The sequence below is a fragment of the Nestor notabilis genome, unplaced genomic scaffold, assembly GCF_000696875.1.
Source record: "Nestor notabilis isolate BGI_N333 unplaced genomic scaffold, ASM69687v1 scaffold28018, whole genome shotgun sequence".
Lineage (NCBI taxonomy): Eukaryota > Metazoa > Chordata > Aves > Psittaciformes > Psittacidae > Nestor > Nestor notabilis.
The window spans coordinates 1-10,853 of record NW_009940073.1 but is presented as its reverse complement, the minus strand read 5'-3'; the positions used below and the strand labels follow the sequence as shown (position 1 = coordinate 10,853).

The 10,853-nt window shown below is 47.4% G+C and overlaps 1 protein-coding gene across 1 annotated transcript; it reads right to left on the bottom strand.

Moving 5' to 3' along the window:
- Positions 1-263: 263 nt before the first annotated feature.
- On the bottom strand, positions 264-5,288 carry LOC104410109 (chromosome unknown open reading frame, human C14orf37; the record flags this gene model as incomplete). The annotated part of the gene is made up of 3 exons (XM_010020186.1): positions 3,956-5,288; positions 1,819-2,031; positions 264-479 (listed from the first exon to the last, which is right to left on the bottom strand). Coding segments are annotated over exons 1-3 (1,762 nt in total), but the record flags the coding sequence as incomplete, so codon positions are not given.
- Positions 5,289-10,853: the final 5,565 nt, after the last annotated feature.

Here is a 10,853-nt window from a genome sequence, read left to right as displayed (position 1 = left end):
CTGCAATAGCAATACCATGGCTGCTCCCTCTCCAAGGGAAAACCCCATCCCTTCCTCCACAGCCACTTGAATTTCAGGCATCCTCCATGACACTTTTTTTGTTTCCTGTACCTCTTTGAAGGGGACAGGTTGTTCAACAACTTTATTAGGAACAATAACATATGCATATAGCTACGTGCCAGACAGACAAATCAGGATGTGTCAAGGCAAGTGTGTCACTCCACATGAAACTGACTGCTTCTTAGCCTTGGGATCAGTAGTACCTTCCGACTCCAGGCGGTCCAGCCCATAGGTCTCAGCAGTACTGATCCTCCTCACAGACGGAAGAGCTGTCCTCCTGGCAGAAGATGCCACTGATGCTGGAGTTACCAGGACCATAGTTCTGCTGGATGGCTTCTCTGTCTGTCCAGAGTGGGTTGCGGACATCCCACCAGGAGCTGCAACAGCCTTCTCACTGGTGACCAGGACATCTGTGATGTCTACAGAAGACAGGAAGCAGCAGCAGTTCATCACAATATTAAAACCCCAAGCATTTAAGAACAGACTCTTCAATGAAAACTTAACTCAGAGTGGAAGATATTAAACTCTTGCCTTGCTTAAGATGTGCAAGTGACTCTGCTGTAATGAAAGCTTCCCCTCCAGGACAGCCAGTACAGGGCTTAAGAACCCCTTACTGAGAACTCAACTAGGTTTTACTTCCATTGCTTTGAAGACTGCTAGTCACCATACCATAGGAAGATCAGATCTCAACCAGTGTCTCAGTGCTTTTAACTCAGTGGCAGACCTAGTTGTTTACTGCAAAGAAATATTACAGAATCATAGAATGCTTTGGGTTGGAAGGGACCTTAAAGATCATCTAGTTTTAACCCCCTGTCATGGGCAGGGACAAATCAGTTGAACTTTTACTTAAAACCTAGAAGCAAATTAGTGGAAACCACTGAAAGAGCTCTCTCTCCCCTACAAAGTGACTGTAATTTAAGAGATACAGTGCAAATAGGTGTTTTCTTTTGATGCCCTGCAGTATAAGAATTACAAGAAAAGCTTCCCAGCAGCAGTTTATTTACAGTGGTACCTACTACTACAGAAATATCCTCATGCTCCATCAGCTTTGTGCTAAAGGAACCCTTGCTACACTCCAGGCAAGAAGACAGGCTCCTACACGTACCTGCCAAGGCGACATCAAGTCAGCAGGCAGCAGCTAACTGAATACAACTGCTTAAGCATTTATGTATGAACCACATCAACCTGAGAAGAACTCACTATTCCTCAGTAGAAGTGAAAACCAGTGCAGCCGTCCACACCTGAGGGCTTCCCAGACTCTTCCAAGAGGGTGTCTAACCCCATACTACCATTCCCACATTACCCTGATGAAACTTTCATCCTTCAGACTGAGCACCAGCAGTCTGACTGCCTTTGGCTCCAGAAGTAAAAGCTTGCCTTCCATAAATAAAAACTGGCTTAAATGTCTAAGGCTAAAAGTCAGCTTGCTAGTAAGGACTGATGTAGGAGGATTGTTTTGGGTGATTTTTTTTTTGTTTAGGGGGTGGGTTTTTTTGGGTTTGTTTTGTGTTTTTTTAACATCTCTACTCCACTTTTATGTAAGGCAAAACATATGTTGGCATATTTCAACCTGGTGGATCTGGTAGCATGGGCAGAAAGTAGTGGCAGGGCTAAAGACAGCCTGAAGAAACCTAGAAAAAAAATCTCTTAGAATACGTATGTGGTGGGTTGAGACTTCAGTGTCCAGTGATACTGGTTCCAGATGTACCACCTCATCCTGTGTGGAAATGAACTACAGTCTGTGAAATAGAACCCTACCTTCCACATCCGTAATGTCTGCCGCAGAGGAAGTACCAGCTGCCACCAGCATCTGGGTAGCACTAGGAGCAGTCACCATCTGAGTGTCCTCTCCACTGTTTTCCTGGGGAAAGCTTGCAGTTCCTGCTCCCTGGGTAGCACCAGGCACCAGTGTCACAACTAACAGAGAAGCATCAGCCTCCTGGACAACTGTTGTCACCTCCTGAGTAACACCTACAGGAAGAACATATGTCAGTACCAACTCATAGGACAGACAGCAAAAAGCAGACATTTGAAGGAATGTGACTCCATGCATTAGCATTTCCAAAGCCACAGTGCAAGCAGCAAGTCCTGCCAAGTATCATCAGGGCAGTGCAGCATAAAGACAGATGCAAGAATGCACATAACACGAATGAAAGCCGCAGAATCAGTGCTCATTTTCTTAATTGCCCTTTAGGGACACATGGGTCCACTGGGAACTAATGCCAAGAGAGTTACAGCACTGCAGGCCTATAGCATGAAATACCATTCGAAGCATGTGAGGCTGCCAGAGCAACATTTTTAGTGACCCAGTCTGGTGGCTACAAGACTTCAGGTTTTTAGAAAGGTTTATTTTTGTTGCACAAGTCTTATTGACAGTGTTTCCCCAACATCTGTGATACAGCAGAGAGGGAACCTGCTGACAAGTCAAGTGCTTATAAATTAATCTAGAAATTAATCAGTCATGATTCAGCACCAGCATGCAATTAGCTTTCTTCTACAGCAAAAGCCAGATCTTTCAGGTGCAGTGAGGGGAAGTTGTCCCTTTGCCTCTGTAGCGTAAGAGGGAAGATTAAAGATGCCCAGCAGTTAAGAGAGAGTCCTAAATCACAGCTCATGTTCCTCACCCTAGGAACACACCATTGCCCAATATCTGACCAGAGCTCTTTAGCATTGCTCTCTCTCCCCCCCCATCACCCACCAACCCCCCAAGTCATTAGCGTCACTGTCGTTAGGCTGCAGGTGCCATCTTTACAGGTAAGCACAGAAGAGGGTGACAACATCAGCCTGTGGCGGGCTGTCTAGGAGGAAGATTTCTGCCTGCTGGTAACAGATTTGGCACAAGCACTGGACAGTCAGACCCTGGCTACAGTTTGGCTCTAGGGTGGGAGGACACCACCAGGAGCTTTTGTTATGAAGCACAGCACACAGCTGTGGACAGATCTTTTGATCCGACCACCCTCTTAAAACCATGGAATATGTCAGTTACTCACAGGCTATGAGTACAGCTTGCCTATTCCTGGATTTAGGAAGCATTTACAGCCATACATTGTATCTTCTGCACTGACTGCAAGCATCCATAGCTAGCAGTGGTCCCAGGTGCTAATTAAATCCCCCAGGAATTATTCCCACCTCCGTTTTGCAGGGCTTCAGAGTAAGCTAGTGCAAGGACCCCCTTTAAGTCCTTGGACCTGCCATATGAAAGGGACACTTGAAGGAGTGTTATCCTCCTTGAAATAGCGTTTAACCAGTGGTCTGAGAGTGGGCTCCCTCCCTAGTCATACAAGAGGCATACCAGAGGGTTATTCCAAGCGCACTTATGTATCCCTGGTCAAGGCAAGACACCTACAATCAGACTACAGCTGTGCTCCTCAACCATTATGGGAAGGTCAAAGCTAAAACCCCTGCTTTGGTAGCACACCATACATGAGAACATTAACAAAGGAAATTATGTAACTAGCACCAAGTCTCTACTGATAAGACTCCAATTCTTTACAGACTCTGTACTGAAGCACACCCATCAGCCACAGGCTCAGCTACCACAGACTTACCCATTTGCTTCTACAGTCACCCTCTCTCAGCTCCAGAAACTGAAGAAACAGCTCTATGCAGTTGCTTCACATCACATGACAGGGTACCACCTAACACACTGTGCCTCCCTGTACACAGGGACATTGTGTTTAGGAATAGCCAAAGCTAGGCCATACTTTATGGATGCAATTTACCTGTTAGGCAAAGGTCCATAGCCTTTTTTAGGAAGAAGAGGTGTCCTACCTCTGCTACAGGTATTAAGAACACACCTTTCTCTATTTCATCTCCCTGGAAGGAAGCAGATTCACAAGAGCATCCCTCCTATACCTACACATAGAAGAAAGTGTCTTTAACAGGCAAGTTTTACCTTTCCATGAGCTTTCCAGAGTAGGAGGGAGATCGGACTGCATATCTGTCACCACAGCAGCCTGTGGCTGTGATGGTGGGATGCTTTTCCCCTCCTCTGCTGTGACTGTACTTGTGTTTTCCAGCAAGTTGAGATCAGCCATGTCTACAGCCGTCAGATTTGCAGTGTGGACAGCACCACCATCGCCTGTAGAAGCTGCCGGAAATTCCTCCCCAAGCACCAGCTCTGTGCAGTTGGTCTCCTTGGCAAGCTCGGAAGCTGGTGGAGAGGATGCTGGGGGTGGCAGCACTCTTGTTGCATCCTCTTCCTCCCCTACACCTCCCTGTGGTATCTGGGATGGTTCTGCTACACCCAGGTCCTCTGTCACCTCCTCAAGAGACACACTTCCCCCTTGACTTATGTCCCCCACTTTTGTGTCATCCCAGTCAGGCGGCACCGTGTCTATACCATGGATGGTGACAGTGCCAGCCATGGTGGGCAGGTCTCCTTGCCTGCCACGCATCCCTGCTTCCAGGTGGAGGGAGGCCTCAGTCACCACAGGTAGATGTTTTGCAGCCACAGATGCTCGCACAACCAGGGACTTTAGAGGGCTCCCTGTGCGGGGTCTTGGCACTCCCAGCTCAGGAGTTATGCCATGAGCCTGGGGAGTCAGGGTGACAGGATGGTCACTTGCTGTTTCCCAGCTGGGAGAGCTGGGGTACAGTGTGGGCTGGGGTGCCACTGAGGGGTATGAGTTGCTCCCTGCCTCCTCCTCCACAGCAGTCCCAGAAAGAGGGTTTGCCAAGAGGCCAGGAGAGCTGTGCTCTACTTCAACACCACCTTCTGTGGTGGTCCCACTAATGGGGCCACCAACGTACTCCTCCTGAACAGTAGGGTTCAGTGTGGTCACAGCCGTGGTCAGCATGGCCTTGAATGCATCATCCTCTTCCAGCTCTGACTTTGTGGGACCAAGCTCGTCCTCCTCAACAGAAGCCACTGCCACAGCAGAGGTATGATCACCCAGACCCTGGCTACCTGAAATGACATGGCTCAGGCTTACAGATAGCATTTCTCCTTCTGCAGTGAAAGCTTCATTTAAGGATATCCCAGACGGCTTTGCCGACACTCCAAATGGCTTTTCAGAGACAGTCTGCTCAGAGGGGCCCAGGTTACTTTTCAAGTTCAACATGCTTGTCCTTTCATCTTCAACCCCATTCCCTGCCCAGGGGCCATGCTGGACCTTTGTCACATTCCTCTCCTCCAGTGGCAGAGATGCAAGGCATGGTGGACTAGAGGACAAGAGCAGGATGCTGCAGGTGACCATGCAGATGTCAAATCCTATTGATCCACTCATAGCTGAGAAGAAATGTGCCTAGAAGCCTGCAAGGCTTACAAGTCCAGACTGCAAGACCTAGAAAGGAAAAAGGAGCAAGATTACACATACCCATAATCGACCATTGACCCAAGTAACTGGGTGACACGTTCCAAGCATGCTAGCCTATGGCCAGCTCTGGGCAGACCCCGCCTATACATCCCAAGCAATGAATCCCTTCATCTATTTGGCTATTCCTAGCCTACCCAACCTGAAGTCTTACATGAGACAAAACACTCTTGACCCGAAGACCAAGAAAGACCTTACAAACTCTCACCCCAGTGGTGTGCATTGACACAAAAGTAACCAAGGAACTCACAGGGAACAAGGTGGGTCTATAGATTGCAACACAGGACCAGAGCCAAAACGGGAGGCTTCGGGGCTTGTGTTCTGTACGAGATCCTTGGCCCCACTGAGAAAGACTACAGCCCAAACAGCAGTACTGCTGCATTAGCACAGTGTTTATCCTGCAATGCACCAGGGAGGCACGTCCAGGAAGTTTCACGTGTATAATCATTGTGTGCTTCAAGAGTTTCCAAGAGAGCACCGAAACAGTAGCCCCGCAGTGATTTAGCCAGCTGACAGTCTGCTCTTGGCAGGTTCTGCTCTCTCCAGTAATGCAGCTCAGGCTGCCACGCAGATGGACGACAGCAGCAGCCTGCTCCCAGCCACCTCCCTCTGGGCAAGTGCTTCTCGGTCCTGGGCTTGCTGCACCATCACTTCACAGATGACCACCAACCCCATCACATGCAAGACAGCTGGTCACACAAGTCTCATGCACACAGCAAACAACCATCCATCACACAGCAGATCTCTTAAGATCCTCCTCCTCCCAGATGCAGGAGTCAGCTTGCCAGTGGCACAGTCAAGCTCAACTGCAAGAAGCCCCCAACCATCAACAGTTTCACTTGCTTTGACTGGTATGTTCTAAGTTCTGCAAGTGAACTGCTCTTACCTTTGAGCCACAGGACTAGGAAATATTATTAAAGAAAGGTTGGGGTTATCAGAACCACCCCTCAGTCTTTCAAAGAGCAAAGATCACTCTCTGCAGTCTTGCTCATGGGCACCAGAATGAGTCCCCCAGCTTGCTAGACTCCTCATTTCCCTACCCAAACAGCACATGGATAAATATTACCTTCATTTGTACACACACAGTGCAGCAGCAGACCACCTAGCACTGCTTTGCTATACAAGGATGCATTATTCCTCCATGCCTTCACATGCAACCAGGTGATGCTGTGCAAGAGGTAACTGCTGTTGTGGGGAGAGGGATCTCAGTAACATCGTATTTGTTCTAGTCCAGCTAAAACAAAGGCCCTCTGCATCCTGCTGCTCATGTACATTTGTCTCCTTTGGGAAAGCGATACTGTATCTATCCAGTCAGCTAAATACAACTAAGGACACAGAAATCTTGTATGTCTGGTCACACACAGCTATCCGTGTTTCCATTATAATAGATACCTCTTATTCCACACAGAAGACTTCTCTAGCTAAAGAGCCTTATGATCTGCAGGGCTGTCTATAGCACAGAAGACAACCTCAGCACTACCAGCTTAGACACACCCAGGTCAGTCAACTACTGCAGGTTCCATTATCTGGTTGAGCCTTCAGGGCACACAGAGTCCCATTTTCCACTCTCCCTGCAGCCCTGGCCCTCAGCAGCTTGAGCTGCTGAAGTAATTCCCTGTCACAGGCCACATACACACACCAGGTGCTCAGGGACAAACAGAAGCCACCAAGAAGCTATTCACCAGCAACAGCATATACAGTTCCACTGGAGGATGGGCAACCACCCATCCATCACCTCTACCCTGCCTGCCATAAAAAAAACAAACAGTTGAGAACTGACAGTATTCAGCTACTTTCCCTTTATGTGCTTCTGTAATTAAAAAGCACTTAAGAGTATGTATTATGCAAGTTAAATTGCTACTACCCAATGACATGCATTTGCCTTGCTCTGCTGATCAATATAAATTATGTTCATCTCACACCCCTTTTCCAATGGCCAGTTAACATCAGACATATTGAAACATCAAGAACTTGTTATTTTTTAAATAAAGAACAGTTTGGATCTAGATACAGTTTCTCTAGAAGTCAGGAGTCTTTTTAGGCTATGCAAGTCGTTTTAGCAGTGGTTAAACTTAAACAGAACTCCAGCTGCACTTGAAAGCCATAGCATTTCTCTAGCACTCATACACATTGTACATAAGTATATACACATATGTATATACATTTGTAGGTTTCTAGCTCCAAGAAGCCCAAGACATCTAGGAGGTGGTTAAAAGTACCAAAATGTTAAATCTCTTCCCAACAAGCTTACTCCATCTTTATTAGGGTGAGGCATGTCAGTGAATAAGAAGGAAAGCTGCTCCCTACAAAGCTAGCTTTTAGAGATCCATTAATTAAAAACTTTCCTCCTTCTGGCTGGTAGATAACATGGGCAGTCAGTACTAGACAGATACAAGAGTTCCCAGGGTACTTTGGCAGTCTCATATTCATACCCCCAGTCTGAAAAGCACTATTGGTCATAGTCCTGCATTTGTAAAGTGTAAAAATAATGGAGAGTTATTTGCTCAGGAAATCCACAAGTAGATCTAAGATAGCCTAGACCTCTGCACTCAATGAAGACTAAACATATTGGCATGGAGCTTAGTGCAGGATAATGGCACAAGTTCATGCTTCAAAGAAGGTTAATCAGAGCTTAAAATCTACTTAGCTTTAGGATGGGACTGGATTAGACAGTATATGAACACCAGTGACCTGGTATCTTCTTAAGCAGTTTGACACCTTGTTATAGCAGTTCCACTTAATGCAAAAGCAACACAGGTTTTAGCAGATAGCTGGCTGCAGAGCACTTTGTTACTGAAGCTGCAGTGGGCTATACATTTATCCTCCCATCTGGCTGTTTTCATAGTCAGATCGCTCTACTGCCTTAGCCAAGCAATAAAAGTAAGCTGGAGCATGCTGCTCTGACCAAGCACCTCCCCTGTTGTAAGCTTAAGCTTTTTTATCACTAGCTTGAAGCTGTAGAATAACTCTGTATTTCATGCCACAGGAGTTCTTTGTAGCCAGGTTTCACCTGGCATTCTCCAAGCTGAAGCCCTGGAGACCAGCTGCCAAGCACCAGCCAGGCTCTCAGGGGAAAACTAATCCTTGTTTCAAATAGGAAGCATACACAAAGGGCGAGAGACAATGCCAGCTACTTCCCCTGCACTTAGTAACAACAAACCCCAAGAGATGCACTTCCCTTAGCTGCAAAAGCAGCACAACTGCAGACAACCAAAGAGCTTTATCTTTAGCATGGGAGGGGAGCTGGGGAGGAGGGAGTTTGCCTTTAACACCTAGTAGGCTGGAAAGAAGCACAAAGGACTACTAGGTTAAACCAGGTGACAAAACTGGGCATCTGCAGGAGCTGCCCATCAGAATAAGAACCACCTGCTACTGGGGGCAAGTGACCAAGCTGGGGCACAGTAAATATCAATTGGTCACCAGCTGAAGCAGTCTTGCAGACTCAGTTGGATCTTTCCAGTCAGGCTGCTTCCTTGCTCCATACAATTAGCACTAGCAATAGCTTTTAAAGCATTAACCCCTCTCTGAGAGCTGTTTGAAGAGTCAGCTCTTGGAAGGTCTGATAAAAGTCAGCTCAGAAGGAACCCAGCCTATTATGGTCATTCCAACAGGGCAGGCTTGAAGGGGATGAACACAGAGCAGCCCAGGCTTCTCTCGTTCAGTAGCTGCTCCCTGCATAGACCAGCACGAGTGGACACGTGCTGCAAGGTACGAAACTCTCCCCTCTGTCCCAGTTGTATGCAGCTGCTCCCTAGGATGGCTTTTAGAGTTTTGCCCTGCCCGTTTACATGGGGAAAAAGTCCCAAGAAAACCATTTACTGTTATTTTCTGCCTTGGGCAAGTTCTGGCTGTGCTTTTCAGCAAGAAAAAAAAAAATCAAGTTTTTCACTCACTTGAATTAATAACCCTGTTCTAACAATCCCTCTCCCACACAGAAAGGACGCTTGTACTCTGTAGCTGAAGCGGCTGCATGCATCATATAGCAGAGAACACAGGAGATTAACAGGTCAGCTTCAGACAAATCACTGTCTAGCCTTTGCAGAACAGAGCTTTTCACACCTCCCAAGTACAAGCTTGATTATGCCAGCTTTGTCTGGCTGAACAGTCCTGGATGTGCTCAGCTCCATATTTCATCTACCAGTTAAGGGAAATGGACAAAAACACTGCAAATCTTCTAATGCAAAGATTTAGCCAAAGCATACAAGTCAAGCAGCAGCCAGCAGTCAAATGCTATGTTACCAGAGTGCTAATGTATACTACCCAAGCCTTACTACTTGTGCTGAATACAAAAGCCAGCAGATAATACGCTGCAGAGCTTCCACTCCTACTTTTGCACACAAGCTGAGAAAGAAGCTTTCATTCTGTCCTTGCCCTGTTCGATCAAGTGAATTGTAGAGCTGATGCTCTTACAGCACTTACTGCAGACAAACAGACCTCAACCAGTTAAGCCATCTCTAACAGCTCGCAGTGAAATCCCAACAGTGACATGACTCAGGCTGTATTGGTGGGTGGTGTCAAGTCGGATGCGCAAACCTAGACACAACTACACAGAGGAGCACATCTTCCTCTACTTTGAGGATAGTCCCTATACAAGCAAACAAATGAGGACACCTTCCTACCAGTCCTAGTGAGGCACCTTAATACACAATAGATCACCTCCACCTCCAGCATTGGCATTCCAGAAGTAGTTCTTTGAGAAGCAAAAGACATGACATATTGTAGACATTATTTCTCTAACCACTAAGTAATCACCTACTTAGTTCAGAACAGCACAGACCATCTATGCGAATCCCTACTCAGATTTGCAAGTAAAAGCCATACTCTAACCCATGCCAGGTCCCCTGCACCACAAGTCAGAGGTCTACCAAATCCCTAAGGGATTAAAAGGATTGGGAGGAGGGGCATTTAAGAACGAGGCCAAGGGGTGCAGCAGTTTCCAGAGACCAGGAGGATGGAAGCATTGCTCTCCAGACAGACTGGAAGCATTCAGATTCCAATCGGCAAGAACCACTCGGTAATTTCGGTACCTTACCTAACACAGACGGCAACAATGTGCAGTAGATCTGGAGGATCGTGCGTCCCTTCAGGATAAGGTTGAAGATTAAATACACCTTGCCAGGCCCTTTAGCTTTGGTTGAACGTTCTTTTTGGCCAGGGAATAGGACTAGGGATGGCTCGAAGCTTGATTACACTCAGCACACCTGCTTGCGGGGCACAGAACCATCTTCCTGTCCTCCTTAGTCATGTTTTCAGGTGAGCCTAAACACCCAGAAGTGCATCCTTTCCTTTTTTCCCCCCGCCAGTGCGAACAACCACCCGGGGATGTCTCCAGCCCAGGCCTGCAGCAGGACAGAGGGACAGCCATGGTCCCCCACACGCCACTCCGGGAGGAGGAAACCTTCCCCGGGGTTTCTCCGAGAGGACACACCGAGCCCCGCAGGACGGCACCCCCCGTGCCCCGGGGACCCGCTCGCCGGG